Source organism: Delphinus delphis, chromosome X, assembly GCF_949987515.2.
Source record: "Delphinus delphis chromosome X, mDelDel1.2, whole genome shotgun sequence".
In the NCBI taxonomy this organism is placed as follows: domain Eukaryota; kingdom Metazoa; phylum Chordata; class Mammalia; order Artiodactyla; family Delphinidae; genus Delphinus; species Delphinus delphis.
Genome location: NC_082704.1, coordinates 111,139,678 through 111,165,093, shown reverse-complemented (window position 1 = coordinate 111,165,093; position 25,416 = coordinate 111,139,678). Strand labels below are relative to the sequence as shown.

Here is a 25,416-nt window from a genome sequence, read left to right as displayed (position 1 = left end):
AATTATTTCAAAATAAAAAGTTTAATTTAAAAAATGGGCTACCATTAACTTGCATTAAGGATGTTGATACATCTAGATTAAACAGTGCTACTTGTAGTATGCATTATTTGAAACTCAGCAAAATTGGGTGGGAGGTTGACAGGTAAAGAAGAACACTGGCCACTGTCATTTCCCAATAAAGTTGGGTAACTCATTGTCTCAGGGTTGTTCTCCAGGCTGGTTTCTGCTATTTCTGGCATAGCTACAGTAAAAACATTTTTCAAGTGCTTATGAAAATAACTCTCAGTCATTAATTCTATACATAGTGAAACTATCCTTCATTAATGTATGGGAAATAAATACATTCTCACATGAAGGAAAACTAAAAGAACTTGTCTCTTGCAGACTTACCCTTAAAGGAAGGCTAAAGGAAAATCTTCAAACAGAAAGAATATGATAAAAGAATGGATCTTTGAGCATCAAGAAGAAAGAACAATGGAAAGAGAAGAAATATGCACGCAGAAAAATTATATCACGTATATTATGGGTGGAAGGTAAAATTATACAGCTCCTCTGAAAAATAATTTTAGCAGTTTCTTATAAAACTAAACATGGAATTACATATGACCCAGAATTGCCCTCTTGGGCATTCATCTCAAAGAAATGTAGACTTATGTTTACACAAAATCTGGTAAAGGACTGTTCATAGAGCTAAACTTGTAATAGCCAAAAACTGGAAATTTCCCAAACATCCTTCTATGGGCAAACAGATAAACAGTTATACACCCATATCATGGAACAGTACTCAACAATAAAAAGGAAGGAACTCTTGATACAAGCAACAACTGGTATAAATCTCCAGGAAATTATGTTCAGTTAAAAAAACAGCCATGCCCAAAAGGTTCTATAGTATTTTATTCCATTTAAATAACAATATTCAAATGACAAAATTATAGAAACGGAAGTCAGTTCAGGGCTTGCAGGGGTTAGGACGGGGCAGGGTGGGAGGAAAGGGTGACCAGAGGGAGGTGATTGTGGTTAATAAAAGGGCAATATGAAGGGTGTTTGTGGTAATGATGGAAATGTTCTGTATCACGACTGTGATGGTGGGCAAATACACTGAGGCATGGAATAAAATTGCACAGAACTAAATACACACACACAAATGTGGATTTAATCAATGTCAGTATCCTGGTTGTGATACTTTACTATAGTTTTGCAAGATGGTATTATTAAGGAAAATGGGTAAAGCACAAGTAGGAACTCTGTATAATTTCTTACAACTACACGTGAATCTAAAACTACCTCAAAATGAAAAGCTTCATTTAAAAAAGAGCTACCACCGACTTGCATTAAGGATGTTAGTGAATCTGAATTAAACAATGCTACTTGTAATATGTATCATTTCAAACTCCCCAAAATTGGGAGGGATGAAGATAGATGAAGAGGCAGTATCCCGGCCACTGTCATTACCCAAAAAAGTTGGATAGTACCTTGACTCAGTGCTGTTTCCAAGGCTGGTTTCTGCCTTTCCTGACACTTCTACAAATAAAAAGTTTTCAAGGGCTGTAATACAAGAACTCTCATCCAGGAATTCCATACTGGGTGAAACTATTCTTCAGAAAGAAGGGGAAATGAAGACATTCTCACACAAAGGAACTACCAAATGTAAAATAGATAGCTAGTGAGAAGCAGCCGCATAGCGCAGGGAGATCAGCTCGGTACTTTGTGTCCACCTAGAGGGGTGGGATAGGGAGGGTGGGAGGGAGACACAAGAGGGAGGAGATATGGGGATATATGCATATGCTGATTCACTTTGTTATAAAGCATAAACTAACACACCATTGTAAAGCAATTATACTCCAATAAAGATATTTTTTAAAAAAAAGATTTTTGTCCCCAGCAGATTTACTCTTAAAAAAGAAAATCTTCTTCCAGATAGGATATGATGAAAGAAGCAATCAGGAAGCATCAGCAGGAAGAAAGAACAATGGAAAGAGCAGAAATATGGCTCCAGAGAAAGTGGATCACTCATACATTGCTGGCAGGAATGCAAAATGGTACACCTACACTGGAAAACAGGTAGTTTCTCATAAAACTAAACACGCAGTTAACATATAACCAGCAACTGCACTCTTGGGTATTCATGTCAGAGAAATTAAAACTTCTGTTTACACAAAAACCTGTACATGAATATTCATAGCAGCCTTAGTCCTAATAGTGAAAAACTAGAAAACAAAACCCCAAATTTTCTTCAGCAGATGAATGCTTAAACTATGACACATCTATACCAAGTAACAGTACTCAGCAATAAAAAGGAAGGAACTAGTGAACAACTTGCTTTAATCTCTAGGGACTTATATTTAGTGAAAAAAGCCAATATCAAAATGTTACATACCATATGCCTACAAATATATAACAATTTTGAAGTGACAAAGTTCTAGAGATGGAGAATAGATCAGTGGTTGCCTGAGTACTGAGGGGATAAGAGGGTCACCACAGGGAGGGCAGGGTCACCACAGGGTGATGGCTGGTTATAAAAAGGCAACACAAGTGATCCTTGTGATGGAAATATTCTGTACCTTGACTATGGTGGTGGACATACAAACTTTATCATATGGTAAAACTGCACAGAACTAAAAGTACACACACGCAAATGAATACAAGTCAAACTGGGAACAGCTGAATAAGATCCATGGATTATATCAACGTCAATATCCTGGTTGTGATATTTTCCTATAGTTTTACAGGATGCTACCACTGAGGGAAATTGGGTAAAGGGTATCACTGTATTATTTCTTACAACTACATGTGAATCTATAATTATCTCAATATAAAACTTCTAATTAAAAAATAGCTATCACTAGTTTGCATTAAGGATGCCTTTGAATATAGATTACTGGATGCTATTCGTAATGTGTGCCGTTTCAAACTCACCAGTAATGGGAGGCATGCAGAGAAATGTCAAGGCAGCGTCTGGGCCCATGCTGTTATTTCCCATTATAGTTGAGTAGTTCATTGTCTCAGAGGTATCTGCCAGACTGGGTTCTCCTTGTGGCAGAACTGCTATAGGCACTGCTACAGTAGCCTGGGCAGATGAGATAACACTGTTGGTACTTTCGGCACCTTCACTGACATAGGAGGATAGAACAGGAAGCCCAGGAGATGGGCTGCGTGGTGTGAAACACGGCTCTAATGAGTATGTGGAGACAATTCTGGGTGGTGGTGGACTCTCCCTGAGGACCGGCTGCTGCAGTTCAGGGAGTGCTGCTGACTGAAGAGATGTTCCTACAGGGTTGGTCTCGGCATTGTCTTCCTGCCTTTCCACGGGTAAAGATGGGCTACAATCTCCCTGTCCAGGGTAAAAGAACAGAATGGGTTAAGCTCCTTTCTGTAATTTCTCCATGAAGTATACGATCAAAACTTTTCTGTGTAAATCCAGATGATCTCTAAAATGACACGAATTCAGTATAAATCTTCTGTGAGTAAAAATAAGAATTGAAAAATCAGTAAAAGCATTAATACCTGTTTTCCTTGCAACATCATTTTCCATAGTCAAGTATAAATGCTGAATTTTGATTATATGATTTTTAATCCTCTTCAACCCTACATTTTGATTGCATTTTATACATTATGGTTACAAACATAAAAATATTCAGTATCATGTCTCAAACCTAGACTTCAGCATTCTTCTAAGAGAGGTTATTCTCCAACCTACTGCTAAAGTAAGTATAGATCAGCCTTGCTAATAATCTCAGAGTTATTCGTTCTCTCTCACTTCTAACTGATTGGTATCTCTAGGCACTAGAGCTTTATGGAAGTAGTTAGGCACAGTTAGGCAACAATGGTTTCTCCAAAGAATGCTGCATTTGTGAAACGACTCCACAAAGGTGGTTAACCTGCCTATTCGTGTTTTCAATAAGTTCTTGCAAACCCTGTCATAATAAAAAAAATTTTAGTAGTTCCTATTTTGAAACAAAAGTAACATATAAGAAAATATCATTAAGCCAAAGTCAAAGTCTGAAAGTTTTCAAGCCGTCAGAAATCTCTTGTTTCCCACTTGATGCCTGGCTGTTGGGGACCCAGAGCCAAGCTGGCTGAGATAAGGCGCGCCAACCTCCCACTCAACTACTCCATGTCACACAGGCATTTTACAAAGCTTGAATACTGGGAAGTAAATGTACCACAATTCCTATAAGCCATCACATTTATGATGGAGTCATTTTACATCAAGGAAGGTGCTACTTTAGGAAAGAAATTTTCAAATCTGCTAAAAGGCCAAAGAGCCTCTTTCCATATAATGATGGTATAACCTAATAGGCAGTGAGGGGTCCACTCTGGAAAGAACAGTGAGCCAAATACAACAGATGTGACCTTTGGTTCAGAGTACTTTAAAGTCATGCAATTAACAATTAACCTTACAAAACCTTTGAGTACGTGACCCCTGTATGCCAATCAAGTATGTGACTGATAAAACCGGAGAATTCTTGAAATACACAGAAATTTCATTCGGGCAAAAATACACTTAAAAGGCCAGAACCACTAATTACATCATTCATTCAAAGAAACATTTATTGAAGGCCTACCACCTGTGAGAACTACTTCGCTAGATGCTGGGAATGTGGACATTAAAAAGAAAAAAAAAAAGAAAAAGGAAGAAAAAAACAGCTCCTACCCTAAGGAACTCCCATTTTAGCTGGAGAGAGACAAGTAAAGAGACATGGTCAACAGAGAAAGTGATCGGCCGCCTGGAGCAGTGGATTTCAGTGTGCTCCGTGGACCAGCAGCATCAACACCATCCACGAGCTTGTTGGAAATGAAAAATCTCCCACCTCAGATCTACTGAATTGGGAACTCTGAGATCGAGGGCAGTGATCTGTGTTTTCACAAGCCCTCTAGGTGATTCTGATGCACGATGAAGCATGAGACCCACTGGCTCTCAGCCCTGAATAACTCGCACAGGCTCTAGGGGAACACAGTTGGGTTCAAGTTACTTAACTTCTCTGTTGTTCAATTTCCTTATAAATAGAATCGGGATGAAATCCTCTCTCAGTTCTGTTGAGGACAAAACAACGTGCTACAGTATTAATACCAACATAATAATAATAGTACATGACGACTGGTCTGATAGTGCTCAATCATCTATTAGTATTATTATTGCCGCGATACAGATAAGAACAAGAGGCTAAGCGTGCACAGAAGAGCAAGACCTAATCCAGCCTGACAGTCGTGGCAGGATTTTCGAAGAAGGAGGTATCTGCGTTGAGAATGAAAAGATGAGAAGGTGTTCACTAGGTAGAGATGTACAGAGGAGCATACAGGGCAGAAGGAACAGTATATTCTAAAATACCCAACAAATTAGGAGTATGGGATTAACTGATATAAACTACTATACATAAAACAGATAAACAAGGATTTACGGTAGAGCACAGGGAATCATACCCCAAATCTTATAATAACCTATAATGGAATATAATCAGCAAAAACCCCGAATTACTATGCTCTACACCCGGAACTAACACAATATTACAAATCAGCTATACTTCAATAAAAAATAGTAAAACAGAAATTAAAAACACCCAAACAGAAAACAGGAAGTCAAATGTTTAGAAAGTGAACATAAATGACGATCGAAGAGCTGGGTTATGATGGGAAGGAGAGAGAGAGGATGACAGCTATAGAGGGATGGGAGGCAAAAAGAAGTGGTTTTTTTAAACCTGTGGGAGAATGACTACGCTGAGAGTGATGGAGACAGAGGCTGAAGACACAAGAGACAGAGGGATGAAGGGAGGTGTCTGAGCACAAGGAAAGAGGGTCAGATGCAGAAACCAGCAGAGGTGTTAGCCTTACAGAGGAAACACTTTTCCCACTCCAGTGGTCAGGAAGGAGGTCGTCAGAGATGGATCCAGGCAAGTGTGAGGGCTGTGGGGAGAGGAATCAGGACTTGGAGGGGATTTCTGCTCCACACCCTCCATTTTCTCCACAAAATAAGAGAACAGGATCGGGGTTGTCTGAGGATCACCAGTCCCCAGTGGAGGTCCTCCCCTCTGCTTCCCAGCCTGGACAGGGCTGGGGTTTTACTAAAGGGGGTGCTGGGCGAGGATTAAAAAAGAACAGATGGAAGTGCTGCACCGTGTGGTCTAGACTGGTAAGGGAAGGCGCCGAAGAAAGGAGGGAGCTAGCACATTAGGAGAAATGGAGCGCATCCCTTAGCTGTGACTTTGGAACCTGGGCACGTCTTGGCGGAGATACTCTATCCCAACACATCTTGCACAATCGCTCAGAAGGCCCTGGCAGAGCAGTGTCAACCCAGTTCATCGTGGATGCTGATGTAAAGCAAGCAGGGGAGAGCACTGCTCAAAAATCAGAACTCCCTACGTCGTCCCTGCATTCCCACTCTCTGTACATCCTTCCCCGGAAGACAAGACACGTTCCCTTTAAGTATTCCACTGCTGTTCTCTATAATGATAAAGACTCCCATAAACATTTTTTACTTTTCAAAGTATGTTCATTATATTCAAGAAACTTTTTTATATGTTAAGAAACATGTATTTGTTTATAAATGTTCATTGCTTCTAGGGTATACCGCTCACAAAATCCTTGATAATTACATACTTCTATCAATCTCCACCAACACGTCAATTTTTACAAAATCCCCTCAAAACTATGGAAGATAAACTCTTTAAAAAATGGTGGGTTGGGCTTCCCTGGTGGCGCAGTGGCTGAGAGTCTGCCTGCCGATGCAGCGGACACGGGTTTGTGCCCCAGTCCGGGAGGATCCCACATGCCACGGAGCGGCTGGGCCCGTGAGCCATGGCTGCTGAGCCTGAGCATCCGGAGCCTGTGCTCCGCAACGGGAGAGACCAAAACAGTGAGAGGCCCGCGCACCGCAAAAAAAAAAAAAAAAAGGAGAATATTGGAGAAATTCAATATCTAACAGTCTAGATGCAAGACACTTAACTACACTTGACCAGTTATGGGCTATATTTTTTAAGGTACAAAAGCCATATTTTTATTTCAAGTTTTTCACCTAGGGATGTTGTTCTAAGTAGATATTTTTTAAATGTATCACAATGGAGTGATAATCATAGAGAACTTGGCATAGCAAAATTTCTATTAATAGTCCAATGACATTAAATGAGGTGAAGAAAATTTTAGCTCAATATTTTGGAAAACTACATTTAAGAGACAACTTTGATACCTCACAATAGTGCTGGAGTTCCGTAAGTTGGTTACGATGATTTTCATCATAGAAAACTACAGATGCACTGCTCTCCTATTAATATCATGAAAATAAGTGAGTCAATGCTTAATATCTCTAGGAGCCAAATAAAGCACTAGAAATATATATTTCCCTATTTTAATTGTTTTTCTTTTTTACCTACATTCCGAAAGGATTTCAGATGTCTACAAAATAAAGCAGAGATAAAGTAAAAGCAAACCTCACAATCATGAGAATGAAGAAGATAAGAGCCGATTAAAAAAAGGACTAAAGGAAGGAAGTTACTATATAGGAACCTAAGTTTAAAAGAAGCTCCTGAATATCAGTATGAACACATGGTTTATAATATATATAAAAATAGATATAGAAATATAAATATATGTGTATGCCTGGATTAGTAGACATAACACTTATTTCCTAGCTCTGTCCACTAAGAGGGACTAAAATCAATGACACAAGAGTAGCAATGAACACACCTAGTGTCTAGATCTTGGTTTCTAAATACCACTCTCCAATAAAAGGAACCAGAACTCCTTGAAGAGAGGTGAATTCCAGAGCTGGAACAGGGAAAGTATAAATGAGACTACAACACCTTGTGATGTCAGAAAAAAAGGAATTGCTCAAAAAAGAAGTGGGGGCATGTCAAAAGGTCACACGAGGCAACTGGAAGGAGCTCCTGATAGCCAAAGCTAGAAAATTTGATCAATAAAATAGTGATAATATTGGATTATAATTTATATAATACAATAAATGCCCATGCGTACATATTGATATAAAATATGTAATTGAATGAATAAATAAATGGGGAGACAGGACAGTTATTTGTTACTAATCAATTCCAATTAATAAATACAAAGGAATAAGGGAAATAGAAAGTCACCATTAGGCAAACACCACAGTGCTGAATGCTGCAGGTGAGATCCATGAGCTAACTCAACACAGGGCAAAAAGTTGAGGACAGGACATTAGCATAGTCTCAAAGTACACTCCTACCTAAGATATTTATTAATTACAAAGGGAAAATAGTAATTTTACAGTGAAAAAAATCCAGAAGACACCAGATGATTGATGTTAACATCACCAGTAAAAAGATATATGGACACCTCATACTCCTGATACGATTCAATGAGGAGACAACATGGTTTGTGTGGCGTTCTCGCCAAAAATGCATAATCTCAATCTATTCAAGAGAAAATATCAGACATATCAAAATCGAGAGACATTTTACAAAATAACTGATCGGTACACGCATCAAAAATGTCAAGGTGGGCTTCCCTGGTGGCGCAGTGGTTGAGAGTCCGCCTGCCGATGCAGGGGACACGGGTTCGTGCCCTGGTCCGGGAAGATCCCACATGCCGCGGAACGGCTAGGCCCGTGAGCCATGGCCTCTGAGCCTGCGCGTCCGGAGCCTGCGCGTCCGGAGCCTGTGCTCCGCAACGGGAGAGGCCCATGTACCTTAAAAAAAAAAAAAAAGTCAAGGTCACAAAAGAGAAGGAAAGAATAAGGAGTTGTCACAGATTGGAAGAAACTAAAGAGACACAACTAATTTCCATCTGGGATACTGGATCAGATCCTGGAACAGAAAAAGGACATTGTGGGGGGGATAGTGTAATTCAAACAAGGATGCAGTTTAGCTTATTGTAAGGTACCAATGTTAATATCCTGGTTTTGAAAACTGTACTGTGGTTAAACAATTGCCATAACTTTAAATTATACAGGTCAGTTAACATTAAGGGAAGGGAAGTGTATACACAAGAACTCTTTGTAATATATTTGCAACTCTTCCATAAACCTAAAAGTATTTCAAAAATTAGAAAAGCTACTGAAACAGGGTACAAAACTGCTATGAATTTCTATCAGATAAGGAAAAGAGGAAAATAAAATGGTAAACTGCTCATGTGAGAGAAATATTTCCTTGGGCTCACAGTTCAGAGGTACTCCATAGTCAATGAAGGCTGAAAAAGAATTTTAATCATTGTCTTTATGATAGTAAATGTAAATATATTGGGCAATTATAAATTAATATTACTTAAATATTCAGTCTGATGTACATTCATTAATGACACTTCCACCTTCTTTACAATGAGGTGTTCATGTTTTTGTATAGGAAGGATTTATTAATAAACCAAAAGGAAATATAAAAGAAGGAACTGAAAGAAAAGTTTTAGGACTTGAATTTCGCTTTCAAGAAGCACCAAAGGGGGACTACCCTGGTGGCGCAATGGTTAATATTCCACCTGCCAATGCAGGGTACACAGGTTCGAACCCTGGTCCAGGAAGATCCCACATGCCGCGGAACAACTAAGCCCGTGTGCCACAACTACTGAGCCTGCACTCTAGAACCCGTGAGCCACAACTACTGAAGCCCACGTGCCTAGAGCCTGTGCCCCACAACAAAGAGAAGTCACCGCAATGAGAAGCCCGCACACCGCCACGAAGAGTAGCCCCCGCTCGCCGCAACTAAAGAAAGCCCATGCACAGCAATGAAGGCCCAACGCAGCCAAAAAATAAATAAATAAACAAATTTATTATTAAAAAAGAGGAAGCACCAAAGGCCTAAAGGACCTCTGCCCGCTGCAAATACTACAACAACATGGGAAGATATTTGCAGAACTATTTTCTCATTAAGTCAACTACACTTAAGATAACATTTTCCATCAAGCTTAACCCCTTATGTACTTCAGGATGGAAAGACTAGTCTTCCAGTAATCTGGCACCAGAACTGCTTTAAAAGCAAATATTTCTAACCACGAAGAACCAAATGTTATATGGCTTTTAATTTTCAAATAATCCAACAGTGACACTCTGTGGACAAAATAGGAAGCACATAAGCACCTATGTTTCTTAATAGATTAACCTCTAAGACACCTTAAATCCTTTTCTGGAATAAAATAGAGTATAAATAAATAAACAGCAAATAACCATTTGATTTAATTATAATAACTATTTTAAGGATGAATTATGGACTATAAGGATAATTTTAATAGAAATATACCAAGTAGTTATCAATGTCTTTGTTTTAAAAAATTATCTGAATTAGCCCGCATTACAAACTTATTAGGCAGTAAAAATTATATGGAATTATAATATAGATTAGTAATAATAAAAACAATGTTGTCATCTTACCCTTCTATTAATGCTTTATGCTTACCAAAGTGCTTTCACATAATTATGTCAGAAACCATGGCTCTTGGGAGGCAAATAACATTATCCCCCCAAAGATTAAAATATTGGGGCTGATAGAAGTTAAGAGAATTGCCTGTACTGATTAGGTGGTATTACTATCTTCATCCTTATGTAAGTAAATAAATGCATTTTCTGTTAAGTTTAATTATATATAGTTTAATAATCTATTTTATTCAACTTCAAAGATTTAGAAGCATAGCAGAATATGATGAGAATGTAAAGCAACACAACCACTTCAGAAAACTGTTTGGCAGTTTCTCATAAACTTTAATCTACCCTGTGACCCAGTATTTCCACTCCTGAGCATTTACCCAAATTAAACGTAAATATATGTTCACAAAGAGACTTCCATAATAATGTTCACAGCCACTTTACTCATAATAGCCGAAAACTGGAAACAACCCTAATGTCCATCAGAAGGAGAAGGGATAAACAAATCATGGATATTCATACAACAGAATATTACTTAGCAATAAATGGGAATGCTACAACCAGATGAATTTCCAAACATTACTCTAAGGAAAAGAGACCATGACACAAAAGAGTGCATACTATATGATTCTATTTACATAAAGTTCTAGAATAGGCAAAACTAATCTATGATGGAAAAAAACATCCAAATGGTATTTCGCCAAGGTTCAGGGGGTGGGGACTTACTGGGAATAGGCATGAGGGAAATTTCTGGGATGATGGAAATGTTCTTACCTTGATGAGGGGTGAGCGTACATATTTGTCAAAACTCATTGAACTATATACACTTAAATATCTGTGCATTTCACTGTATGAAATTAAACTCAATCTATTAAAAAGAAATAAAGCAGAATGAAAAACAGAAAGATTTTCACTTTACCATACAATCCACGTTATCCTCTCCTGGAATAGATAATCGCGCTTTTTTGCGCAACGGGATGAACTCCGTTTCCGCTGAGTAGGGGTCACGTCTTCTTAAATTTGCTAGACGGTTCATTTGTGAAACTGGTTGGTCACCTAGCTCTGCTAAACCTTCAACTCCTGAAAAGCAAGGCATAAAAAAGTTACTTCACCCACTTACTGCCTTAATAAACTTAACATGGATATGTTCTCAGAATACCAACTCAAGTTGAATTGGAGTCCTGGCTGAAGTTTAGAGAGCGACAAAATGAGAATTCTTCCATTAGTGATTTAGAATAAACCTTTAAAAAGTGAAGGGTTTTATTGCCCACGCGTAGGAATAAGAATCCAGATCGAACACATTTCCAAATTGTGAAGCGGATGCTCCACAACCTAAAGGCTACAGAGTAAGTGCTGGAGACAAATGAACAACAGAGCATGAGTCCTAACTGCTTTGGTCAAGGAGCTCCGAAGCTTTTTACTCAGGGAGACTGCGGGCCTCCAAATGTGAGTCAGGAGTCTCTTGTGGCTTGGGCCGCCCACCACGGTGCGGCCTGGAGAGACCACTAAAGACATCGCCTCCTCCCCTGCTCGGTGAAAACTGGGTGAGATTACGTCTAAGGTCATTTCAGTGCTAAGATTATGATTGCTTCCGTAGTTAAATTTTAAATTAAACTTAAAGGACTGTATGTGAAAAATAAGCCAAAAACTCTTCTAGAAATATGTAGGCTCGGTTATGGTTCTGAGTCATTCATCTCTGCCACCAGGAGGACGTTGAGTGCAATGCTGTCATATCATATCTCGTAGTAGATTTGAACGCTGGCATCACAGTACCGGGAAGGGCGTTAATGAGAGAGCTAGGTTCCCTTTATCCATCCTGAGCCAGGGCAGGAATGAGGCGGAATGAAGGGTTTCGAGTTTTACCTCCTTTCCTGTTTCCCTTTCATTCTATAGTGGAGATACTAAGGAACAAAGGCTCAGAAACAAGAAATCAGAGGAGTTAAAGACTCTTGGGCTTCCCTGGTGGTGCAGTGGTTGAGAGTCAGCCTGCCGATGCAGGAGACATGGGTTCGTGTCCCGGTCTGGGAAGATCCCACATGCCGCGGAGCGGCTGGGCCAGTTAGCCATGGCCGCTGGGCTTGCGCTTCCGGAGCCTGTGCTCCGCAACGGGAGAGGCCACAGCAGTGAGAGGCCCGCGTACCGCAAAAAAAAAAAAAAAAAAAAAAAGTGTGTATATTTAGTTCTATACTGTTCCTGAGTTATGTCCTTTTATAATAAACTGTTATTCTAGTAAGTAAAATGTTTCTCTGAGTTCTGTGAGCTGCTCTAGAAAATTAATTGAACCCAAGCAGGAGGTTGTGGGAACCTCTGATTTATAGCAAGTAGGTCAGAAGCACAGGTGACAGCCTGGGCTTGTGACTGGGGTATGAGGAGGGGTGGCAGAGGGCAGTCTTGTAAGACTGAGCCCTCAACCTGTGGAATCTGACACTATCTACAATAGATAATGTCAGAATTGAGTTGAATTCTCAGACAAGCTGCTGGTGTCCAAGAATTGCTTGCTGTTGTGTGGGAAGCCCCAACATACACATTGGAATTGGGTTCAGGAACCTAAAAGAATAGTGTATAATTCAATTGAGCTAAAGCTCAATCTAAAGACAGGCAAATATAATCAATGGTGGGAGATGTCAGGATAGCGCTACCTTGCAAGAGAGTAGTGACTGAAAGGGAGGTGAGAGCTGATTCTGGGGGGCTCAGTGTTGGTTATATGGGTGTATTAATTAGAAAATTATTTAAGCTGCATATTTATGATTTGTGCATATTTTGTATGTGATAGATTTCTATAAAAAGTCAACCTAAAATTAAGCTCTTTATAAAAAATTCAGAATCTAAATAAAGTAATCCATCACTAAGAAATATCATAACCCTTAGATATATTTCCTTCTTGTTTTCTTACTATCTATATATTTTATTTTTTAATTTTTGTTTTTTTTTTATAAATTTATTTATTTTATTTATTTGTTTTGGCTGCATTGAGTCTTTGTTGCTGCACGCGGGCTTTCTCTAGTTGCGGTGAGTGGGGGCTACTCTTCGTTGCGGTGCACGGGCTTCTCATTGCGGTGGCTTCTCTTGTTGCCAAGCATGGGCTCAAGGCATGCGGGCTTCAGGAGTTGTGGCTCGCGGGCTCTAGAGCACAGGCTCGGTAGTTGTGGCGCACGGGCTTAGTTGCTCCACAGCATGTGGGATCTTCCTGGACCAGGGCTCAAATTCGTGTCCCCTGCATTGGCAAGCGGATTCTTAATCACTGCGCCACTAGGGAAGCCCTCTATATATTTTATATAGTAGTTTGACTCATATTGTACATGTATTCTGAGCAATTTTGTATGTCATTTATAATTTTTAAAATATTTTAAATGCCTGCATAATATTCCATCATGTATATGTCCATAGGTTATGTTACCTGTTTTCTGTTGTAGGACATTAATACGGCTTCCAATTGCTCATTATTTTGCTATAATGATGTGTACACATTCAAATGTAAATATTTATGTACATCTCTGAATAGTTCTTTATAATGTATATATAGAAGAGTCAGTAGGTCAAAGGCTATGAGCACTTCAGGGGCTCCTGACAGGTGCTGCCAAAATGTCCAAAAAGGTTGTACTAATTTACATTCATAGAAAACTGAAGTACAATGGTTTTTCTCCATTATCACTAAAATGAATCATTTAAAAATTTCTAATTTGATAGATGAAAGTTTTTCTATCCCATTTTAATTTGCATTTCTCTTGCTACTAATGTAGTTGAATATTTTCAGGTGTTTGCTATCTATTAAGATTTCCTGTTCTGTGACTTGTTATTTTTCATGTCCTCTGATCATTGCCCTATTGGGGTTTCAGTGTTTCCTGTTTGATTTGTGTGAGGTCTTGCTATCTTAAGGATAATAACTCTGGAAAATGTATATTTTCGGCAAATACTTTTCCCAGGTAGTGATGTGATTTTTGAAGTCTGATGCTTTTGAGAGAGGGAGTGGTTCTTTATTTTTAATTTCATCAAATTCATTAATATTTTTGTGACTTCTCGAACTACTTCTATACTCAATCTTTCACTAGGATTAGGAAAAACATTCAACTATATTTTCTTCTAGTTTTCCATACTTTCATTTACTAGATATTCAGCTCTCTAATCCAACTTGAAATTATTTGTGACGTGAGGCAAAACCCAGTGGGCTTCCCTACGCCTAATAGTTAACCATTTGTACCAGCATGATTTACTATGTAATATGTTTCTCATATTAATATACTGTAGTATATTAACTCTAAATTCTTTGTTCTGTTTATGATCTTCCTATTGCATTAAATCTGGCTCCCTGTTTCAAAACTAGTATCATAGTATTTCGATAATTGTCCTTTTAAACTTTTTGTGCATTTGATATGGTAAATTACCACTTGTCCCTTAAACAGGTTTTCCCAAGGTTTTTTTTAAAGGTACACTAAAGTATTTTTTCTCATCCAGGAACACTTTGTGTCTCTCCACTTAAGCCTTTTTTTATGACCCTCAGTAAAGTATTTTCTTTCCTTTCATATAGGTTCTGCTATTTTTTATTTGTTTATTCCTTATAATTTTAAATATTTGTTTGTAGCCATTATCAATTGGGTTTTTTTCCTATATATTTTCTAAATTGCTTGATGCTGGTATATGAGAAGACAATTTGTCCTTATAATTTAAAAATTTATCTAAACTGACTCAAGAAAAAATAGAAAATCTCAACAGACCTATAACAAGTGAAGAGATTGAGTCAATCATCACAAACCTCCCAGTAAAGAAAAGGTCTGGACCAGAGGGCTTCACTGCTGGATTCTACCAAACATTTAAAGAAGAATTAACACACCAATCCTTCTCAAGCTCTTCTAAAAAACTGAAGAATTACCATGATATCAAAGCCAGATAAAGACATTACAATAAAAGAAAAAGACCAACATCCCTTATGAACATAGATGTAAAAATCCTCAAAAAAATATTAGCAAGTCTAATCCAACAGCATGTTAAAAGTATTATTCAGGGACTTCCCTGGCAGCCCAGTGGTTAAGACTCTGTGCTTCCACTGCAGGGGCTGCAGGTTCAATCCCTGGTTGGGGAACGAAGATCCCGCATGCCACGTGGCACAGTCAAAATGTAAAAAAAAAAAAACAAAAAAAAACAAAAAAAGGATTATTCACCATGACCAAGAGGGATTTATCCCAGGAATGCAAGGGTGGTTCAACATAAGAAAACCAATCAATGTAACACATCACATTAATATAATAAAGGGGGAAAAAACACATGATCATCTCAATTGATGCCAAAAAGGAATCTGACAAAATCCAACATCATTTCATTATAAAAATTCTCAGAGGGCTTCCCTGGTGGCGCAGTGGTTGGGAGTCCGCCTGCCGATGCACGGAACACAGGTTCGTGCCCCGGTCCGGGAAGATCCCACATGCCGCGGAGTGGCTGGGCCCATGAGCCATGGCCGCTGAGCCTGCACGTCCGGAGCCTGTGCTCCGCAACGGGAGAGGCCACAACAGTGAGAGGTCCGCGTACCGAAAAAAAAAAAATTCTCAGAAAACTAGGAACAAAGGGAAAATTCCACAACTAGATAAAGGGTATTTATGAAAACCCACAGCTAACGTCACATTCAATGGTGAATGACCTGAAAGCTTTTCCTCTGAGATTGGGAGCAAGACAAGGATGCCCGTTTTCACCACTGCTATCAATATTGTACTGAAAATTTTAGCCAGAGCTATTAGGCTGTCAAATGCTACTTTGAACACTTACAAATGATTAAAATGATAAATATGTTATATATATTTTACCACAATAAAAAAATTACCTAGCTGCCTTTTCCGAAATCTCCTATTCTGAATTTTTATGTCACTTAGATAGATAAAAAGGATCCGACTATAAGTACTGCTCTGCAACCTCCTTTTTCCACTAAACATGTATTAGTCTTTCCAAACTAATACCTTTAGGTATACTGCAATCAGTTTTAACAGCTTCTCAGTTTCCTATCATGCAGATAGGCCATGCATGATTTATTTAACCAGTCCCCAATTCATGGATATTTAAGTTACTTCTAAAGTTTCCCTCTTGCAAAGAACGCTGCTGAACAGTCGTGTACTTCTGCAAGTAGTTGTATGGGATAAGTTCCTAGAAGTAGAAATGAGATGTCAAAGGGCATCCACAATTGAAAATTCTCCTCTAGTTCTTTCCCTACTATCAAGGAGTCAGTCAGATGTTTTGTAATACACTAAGAAAGCATCCTGTTGGTCTTGAATATAGTCTTAAAACCAGAACTGATAACAAGTGGTATCAAATGACTTTTGGCATCATTTAGACCAGGGGTTGGCAAACTACAGCCTGTAGACCAAACCCACCCTGCTGCCTGTTTTTGTATAGCCCAGGAGCCAAGAATGGTTTTATTTTTTGGTGGGTTTTTTTTTCACATTTTTAAGTTTTAAATTTTAAAAAACACAAAAGAATATTTCATGAAATGGAAAAATTATAGGAAATTCAAATTTCAGAGTCCATAAAGTTTTACTGGAACACAGCCATACTCGTCTGCTAATATAATGTTGTTTTCACATTTCAACAGGAGAGCTGAGTAGTTGCAACAGAGCCCTTACAACTTTAAATCCTAAAATATTTACTATCCGGTCCTTTACAGAAAAAGTTTGCTGACCTCTAATCTAAGCAACAATACTTCAATGTTTTAAAGAGTAGGAAACTCAAGTCTCTAAGCAAATGGCAAAGAGCATACTGTCATATAGTTACTGAAGGAATGTTCCCAAGGGGTAACATCTCTTGGCTCTGTGTATAAGTGAGGAGGTGAATGGCCTCCCATTTCCTTCTTATTGTGGTTGAGAAGCAACCACTGAAAGGACAAGTAGCTAGAGCTCTGGTTGCAGGATTCTACTTTCCAGGGACTCTTTTTTGGGTGCTAATGTAAATGATGCTCTGTTTTTAATTTCAAGTTTCATTTGTTTACTGCTTGTATACAGGAAAGGGATTGACTTTTGCATATTAACCTTGTATCCTGAGAATCTTGCTATAATTGCTTGGGAGTTTTTTGTTGATTCTTTGAGATCTTCAACAAAGACAATCATCTCGTCTATTCCACGGACTCTTGGCCCAAGATGTTTCTCCCATAACTTCAGTTTTTGCTTTGCCCCCAAATAGTTATAATTTTAGTTGCCAGGTATAAATAATTTTTCAGAAACAAAATATATTCTCCCGAACACTTTCCAAGGCTACCTCCCCACTTCCCGTAGAACAAAAATAGAAAAGGAGACATGACAAAGCTTAAATGAAGGGAAAATGAAAGCACAAGTAAACACTGTGCTATTAACACAAAGCTTCGCCCTCTGATAAAAACTAATTAATGTAAAAATTAGAGGAATATTTAAGCAATTTACTGGAAATGAGGACCAGGGAGCAAAATTTCACACAGGAGGAAATTTAACAAAATTACCATATGACAATTGGGATGGTTCCTCAGAGGTATCACTGTTGCCTTCAAAATCTGGTTGTAGAGTCAACACTTCATCACTGGAAACTATGTTCTCAGTAACCTCTGTATTAGAATCTTCTACTATCACAAGATCAGCATCATCATTGGCATCACTGTCCTCTTCAAGAGCTATAGTAATATAAGCTAAGAAGAAGCAAAGAGAAAGGGTGTATCAGATAGCACATTAAATTGAAAGTTTCTAGAGGAAACTACCTTATAAAGTTACGGAGTGTTTAAAAAACATTTTAGCTGAAAAAAATTACATGAAGCATTTTCATATCTCTAATTTCAAGTTAGCTAAGACATCAACTGCTTAGTATGAAGCTTTGAGATATATGTGTATGTACACACACACAAATAGTATTATTTCTAGGACTTCCAATTCTATAGAGCAATAAGTTTCTTCTCCTTTAAGGAACTGGACCACAGAAAGATGAAAAGGCAGAGGGCTATGTACCAGATGAAGGAACAAGACAAAACCCCAGAAAAACAACTAAATGAAGTGGAGAGAGGCAATCTTCCAGAAAAAGAATTCAGAATAATGATAGTGAAGATGATCCAGAACCGCAGAAAACGAATGCAGGCAAAGATTGAGAAAATGTAAGAAATGTTTAACAAAGGCCTAGAAGAATTAAAGAACAAACAGAGATGAACAGTACAATAAATGAAATGAAAAAAACACTACAAGGAATCAATAGCAGAATAACTGAGGCAGAAGAATGGATAACTGACCCGGAAGACAGAATGGTGGAATTTACTGCTGCGGAACAGATTAAAGAAAGAAGAATGAAAAGAAATGAAGACAGCCTAAGAGTCCTCTGGGACAACATTAAACACAACAACATTCGCATTAGAGGGGTCCCAGAAGGAGAAGAGAGAGAGAAAGAACCCGAGAAAATATTTGAAGAGATTATAGTAGAAAACTTCCCTAACATGGGAAAGGAAATAGCCACCCAAGTCCAGGAAGTGCAGAGAGTCCCATACAGGATAAACCCAAGGAGAAACACACCGAGACACATAGTAATCAAATTGGCAAAAATTAAAGACAAAGAAAAATTATTGAAAGCAGCAAGGGAAAAATGACAAATAACATACAAGGGAACTCGCATAAGGTTAACAGCTGATTTCTCAGCAGAAGCTCTACAAGCCAGAAGGGAGTGGCATGACGTATTTAAAGTGATGAAAGGGAAGAACCTACAACCCAGATTACTCTACCCAGCAAGGATCTCATTCAGATTCGATGGAGAAATCAAAAGCTTTACAGACAAGCAAAAGCTAAGAGAATTCAGTACCACCAAAACAGCTCTACAACAAATGCTAAAGGAACTTCTCTAAGTGGGAAACACAAGAGAAGAAAAGGACCTACAAAAACAAACCCAAAACCTTAAGAAAATGGTAATAGGAACATACATATCGACAATTACCTTAAACGTGAATGGATTAAATGCTCCAACCAAAAGACACAGGCTTGCTGAATGGATACAAAAACAAGACCCATATATATGCTGTCTACAAGAGACCCACTTCAGACCTAGGGACACATACAGACTGAAAGTGAAGGGATGGAAAAAGATGTTCCATGCAAATGGAAATCAAAAGAAAGCTGGAGTAGCAATACTCATATCAGATAAAACTGACTTTAAAATAAAGAATGTTACAAGAGACAAGGAAGGACACTACATCATGATCAAGGGATCAATCCAAGAAGAAGATATAACAATTAAAACTATATATGCACCCAACATAGGAGCACCTCAATACATAAGGTAACTGCTAACAGCTGTAAAAGAGGAAATCGACAGTAACACAATAATAATGGGGGACTTTAACACCTCACTGACACCAATGGACAGATCATCCAAAGAGAAAATTAATAAGGAAACAGAAGCTTTAAGTGACACAATACCAGATAGATTTAATTGATATTTATAGGCCATTCCATCCAAAAACAGCAGATTACAATTTCTTCACAAGTGCACAAGGAACATTCTCTAGGATAGATCATATTGTGGGTCACAAATCAAGTCTCAGTAAATTTAAGAAAATTGAAATCATATCAAGCATCTTTTCTGACCACAACGCTATGAGATTAGAAATCAATTACAGGGAAAAAACCGTAAAAAACACAAACACATGGAGGTTAAACAATATGTTACTAAATAATGAAGAGATCACTGAAGAAATCAAAGAGGAAATCAAAAACCACCTAAAGACAAATGACAATGAAAACACGACAGTCCAAAACCTATGGGATGCAGCAAAAGCAGTTCTAAGAGGGAAGTTTATAGCAATACCATCCTACCTCAAGAAACAACAAACATCTCAAATAAACAATCGAACCTTACATCTAAAGGAACTAGAGAAAGAAGAACAAACAAAACCCAAAGTTAGTAGAAGGAAAGAAATCATAAAAATCAGAGCAGAAATAAACAAAATAGAAACAAAGAAGACAATAGCAAAAATCAATAAAACTAAAAGCTGGTTCTTTGAGAAGATAAACAAAATTGATAAACCATTAGCCAGACTCATCAAGAAAAAAAGAGGGAGAGGGGGCTTCCCTGGTGGCGCAGTGGTTGAGAGTCTGCCTGCCGATGCAGGGGACACGGGTTCGTGCCCCGGTCCAGGAAGATCCCATATGCCACGGAACGGCTAGGCCCGTGAGCCATGGCCGCTAAGCCTGCGCGTCCGGAGCCTGTGCTCTGCAACGGGAGAGGCCACAACAGTGAGAGGCCCGCGTAGCGCAAAAAAAAAAAAGAGAGAGAAACAGGACTCAAATCAATAAAATTAAAAATGAAAAAGGAGAAGTTACAACAGACACCACAGAAATACAAAGCATCCTAAGAGACTACTACAAGCAACTCTATGCCAATAAAATGGACAACCTGGAAGAAATGGACAAATTCTTAGAAAGGGATAACCTTTCAAAACTGAACCAGGAAGAAATAGAAAATATGAACAGACCAATCACAAATAATGAAATTGAAACTGTGATTAAAAATCTTCCAACAAACAAAAGTCCAGGACCAGAGGGCTTCACAGATGAATTCCATCAAACATTTAGAGAATAGCTAACACAGATCCTTCTCAAACTCTTCCAAAAAATTGCAGAGGAAGGAACACTCCCAAACTCATTCTATGAGGCCACGATCACCCTGACACCACAACCAGACAAAGATACTACAAAAAAAGAAAATTACAGACCAATATCACTGATGAATATAGATGCAAAAATCCTCAACAAAATACTAGCAAACAGAATCCAACAACACATTAAAAGGATCATACACCATGATCAAGTGGGATTTATCCCATGGATGCAAGGATTCTTCAATATACGCAAATCAATCAATGTGATACACCATTTTAACAAATTGAAAGAGGAAAACCATATGATCATCTCAATAGATGCAGAAAAAGCTTTTGACAAAATTCAACACCCATTTATGATAAAAGCCCTCCAGAAAGTGAGCACAGAGGGAACCTATCTCAACATAATAAACGTCATATGTGACAAACCCACAGCAAACATCATTCTCAATGGTGAAAAACTGAAAGCATTTCCTCTAAGACCAGGAACAAGACAAGGATGTCCACTCACACAACTATCATTCAACATAGTTTTGGAAGTCGTAGCCATGGCAATCAGAGAAGAAAAATAAATAAAAGGAATACAAATTGGAAAAGAAGAAGTAAAATTGTCACTGTTTGCAGATGACATGATACTATACATAGAGAATCCTAAAGATGCCACCGGAAAACTACTAGAGCTAATCAATGAATTTGGTAAAGCTGCAGGATACAAAATTAATGCACAGAAATCTCTTGCATTCCTATATGCTAATGATTAAAAATCTGAAAGAGAAATTAAGGAAACACTCCCATTTACCACTGCAACAAGAAGAATAAAATACCAAGGAATAAACCTACCTAGGGAGACAAAAGACCTGTATGCAGAAAACTATAATACACTGCTGAAAGAAATTAAAGATGATACCAACAGATGGAGAGATATACCATGTTCTTGGATTGGAAGAATCAAGATTGTGAAAGTGACTATAGTACCCAAAGCCATCTACAGATTCAATGCAATCCCTATCAAATTACCAATGGCATTTTGTACAGAACTAGAACAAAAAATCTTAAAATTTGTATGGAGACACAAAAGACCCCGAATAGCCAAAGCGGTCTTGAAGAAAAAAAAACAGAGCTGCAGGAATCAGACTGCCTGACTTCAGACTATACTACAAAGGTACAGTAATGAAGACAATATGGTACTGGCACAAAATCAGAAATATAGAATAATGGAACAGGATAGAAAGCCCAGAGATAAACCCACGCACCTATGGTCAACTAATCTATGACAAAGGAGGCAAGGATATACAATGGAGAAAAGACAGTCTCTTCAATAAGTGGTGCTGGGAAAACTGGAGAGCTACATGTAAAAGAATGAAATTAGAACACTCCCTAACACCATACACAAAAATAAGCTCAAAATGGATTAAAGACCTAAATGTAAGGCCAGAAACTATCAAACTCTTAGAGGAAAACATAGGCAGAACACTCTATGACATACATCACAGCAAGATCCTTTCTGACCCACCTCCTAGAGTAATGGAAATAAAAACAAAAATAAACAAATGGGACCTAATGAAACTTCAAAGCTTTTGCACAGCAAAGGAAACCATAAACAAGACCAAAAGACAACCCTCAGAATGGGAGAAAATATTTGCAAATGAAGCAACTGACAAAGGATTAATCTCCAGATTTTACAAGCAGCTCATGCAGCTCAATAACAAAAAAACAAACAATCCAATCCAAAAATGGGCAGAAGACCTAAATAGACATTTCTCCAAAGAAGACATACAGATGGACAAGAAGCACATGAAAAGCTGCTCAACATCACTAATTATTAGAGAAATGCAAATCAAAACTACAATGAGGTATCACATCACACCAGTTAGAATGGGCAGCATCAGAAAATCTACAAACAACAAATGCTGGAGAGGGTGTGGAGAAAAGGGAACCCTCTTGCACTGTTAGTGAGAATGTAAATTGATACAGCCACTATGGAGAACAGTATGGAGGTTCTTTAAAAAACTAAAAATAGAACTACCATATGACCCAGCAATCCCACTACTGGGCATATACCCAGAGAAAACCATAATTCAAAAAGACACATGCACCGCAATGTTCATTGCAGCACTATTTACAATAGCCAGGACATGGAAGCAACCTAAATGCCCATCGACAGATGAATAGATAAAGAAATTGTGGTACATATATACAATGGAATATTACTCAGCCTTAAAAAGGAACGAAATTGGTCATTTGTAGAGGCGTGGATGGATCTAGAGACTGTCATACAGAGTGAAGTAAGTCAGAAAGAGAAAAACAAATAACGTATATTAATGCATATATGTGGAACCTACAGATGAACCGGTTTGCAGGGCAGAAATTGGAACACAGATGTACAGAACAAACATATGGACACCAAGGGGGGAAAGTGGCCAGGGACGGGGGGGTGGTGGTGTGATGAATTAGGAGATTGGGATTGACATATATACACTAATATGTATAAAATGGATAACTAATAAGAACCTGCTGTTTAAAAAAATAAATAAAATAAAATTCAGAAAAAAAAAAGAAACTGGACCACCTGGCCCATGTACTATGTGTTCAATGATATGCTTTTAACTTTTAAAGGATACAACTGGTATTACACAACCACACTTTGTGGTGACCATGAATTCCCAAACTTGTTCTTTAAAAATCAATATCGCGCTTCCCTGGTGGTGTAGTGGTTAAGAATCCGCCTGCCAATGAAGGGGACACGGGTTCGAGCCCTGGTCCGGGAATATCCCACATGTGGAGCAACTAAGCCCGTGTGCCACAACTACTGAGCCTGCGCTCTAGAGCCCAAGAACCACAACTGCTGAGCCTGCGTGCTACAGCTACTGAAGCCCACACACCTAGAATCCATGCTCCACAACAAGAGAAGCCACCGCAATGAGAAGACTGCACACCACAAGGAAGAGTAGCCCCCGCTCGCTGCAACTAGAGAAAGCCCTCGCGCAGCAACGGAGACCCAATGTAGCCAAAAATAAATAAATTTTTTTAAAGGTGACATTTAAAAATAAAAAAATAAATTATCAATCCTTATGATAATAAATAATGCAGAAATAATGTACAAAAGTAAATGTTGTTATCAAACAAATTAAATTCAAATTGAATCTCACAAAATGTGAAATAGATGACTACAGGTAAACTAGATGTGAAATATCAACTTGGTAAACCATTCTAATGAATATGAAAAATAGCACAATATGCCAAATGTATGGTCTCTAAATGGGTTTTTTTATTTCTTAAAGTTGATCTGAAAAAGAACATGTTTAAGCTTGAAGTAGTAACTCGTAGATCACATTTACATTGCATATCTTGGATTCAGTACATTTATTTGCAATAGACCAAAGTATTAGAATAAAGTAACTAGCTAGTATAAGGTGGTGTGAAAATGGTACTAAATTAGGAATCACATGGTGTAGGCTCCAATTCAGGCTCTCTAGCTATCCAGGGGTATTAACTTTGGGCCAGATACATCTACTCTTTTGCCTCTGTTTTCTCATCCATAGAACTTTGGGATTGAGTTTGGAGAGTCCCAACTATTAAGTACCAAGACTTAATAGTCTTCATGGAAAAAAAATAGAACATTAGAAACTACCTAGTTATCCAAACAAAAGGAAACTGGTTAAATAAATTATGGTATTTTCATATGATGGAATGGTATATTGCCAATGAGAAGCACATTCTCAAAGAACATTTATTAATATTAGAAATGCTTGTGAAATACTTGCTTCTTAAACGGGGGTAAGATTCAAAGCAGAAAAATACATCATAATCTTAACTTTGAGAGCAGAAGGAAACATACCAATGGTTATCTCTGTGTCACTATCTCTGGGTGGCAAAATTATCTTCATTAGACTTCTCTGTATTTGTTAAGATTCTCTACAATAAAGCTTAGACTTTATAATCAAGAGAAAATAACAAAGGCAACTGAAATTTTATTTTTAAGACAAGTTTTTGTATATCAACTGATCTTTCAAACTAGTATGAGTAAAGCTACTGACAACTCCACTAAGATTTCTCAGTTAATTGGCAAAATTCTAATTCCTTTAGGTATATGCATAGCCTTCAGAGGCAATTTTTAAGACATTATAATATTTAGAAGTTTTTTGAAGATTATGGTCCCAAGGTGCAAGGAACTAAGTTGCCATGAACTTACCAGATAAGGCATTAGTTCACAATGGTGAGGGCTGAAACCTGCGTTTCACATGACAACTAGTGCAAAGAATATACACAGCAAAACAGGGCAGATTACAATGGCCAGATCATTCCGATGTTTTTAGCAAAACTGTGCGTCAGTACACTGAACAATCACTTTCTATATCTTCTGCCCAGGACTCTAAAAACCAGCCCTTCTACTCTCCTAGTCAAACTTTAGAGACTACAAAGTCGGCCCGTTGGGGGATAATACCACCAAAATGTGTCCCATCGCCCAGCACTTGCTGCAGGCAGGCTTGAAACTGAATCGAGCCCATGCCCTGCTTTATAAAAA

At 38.1% G+C, this 25,416-nt stretch overlaps 1 protein-coding gene across 1 annotated transcript in view; it reads right to left on the bottom strand.

The window, feature by feature from the left end:
• Positions 1-24,778, bottom strand: part of BEND2 (BEN domain containing 2) — a 118,875-nt gene extending 94,097 nt beyond the window's left edge. The window contains exons 1-5 of the mRNA XM_060002081.1: positions 24,730-24,778; positions 17,766-17,948; positions 11,238-11,398; positions 2,917-3,331; positions 1,369-1,521 (exon numbers count right to left, since the gene is read on the bottom strand). Of these exons, the coding sequence (XP_059858064.1) occupies positions 1,369-1,521; positions 2,917-3,331; positions 11,238-11,398; positions 17,766-17,948; positions 24,730-24,778 (961 nt within the window). The remainder of the gene's footprint in view (positions 1-1,368; positions 1,522-2,916; positions 3,332-11,237; positions 11,399-17,765; positions 17,949-24,729) is intronic.
• Between the last annotated feature and the right edge of the window lie 638 nt (positions 24,779-25,416).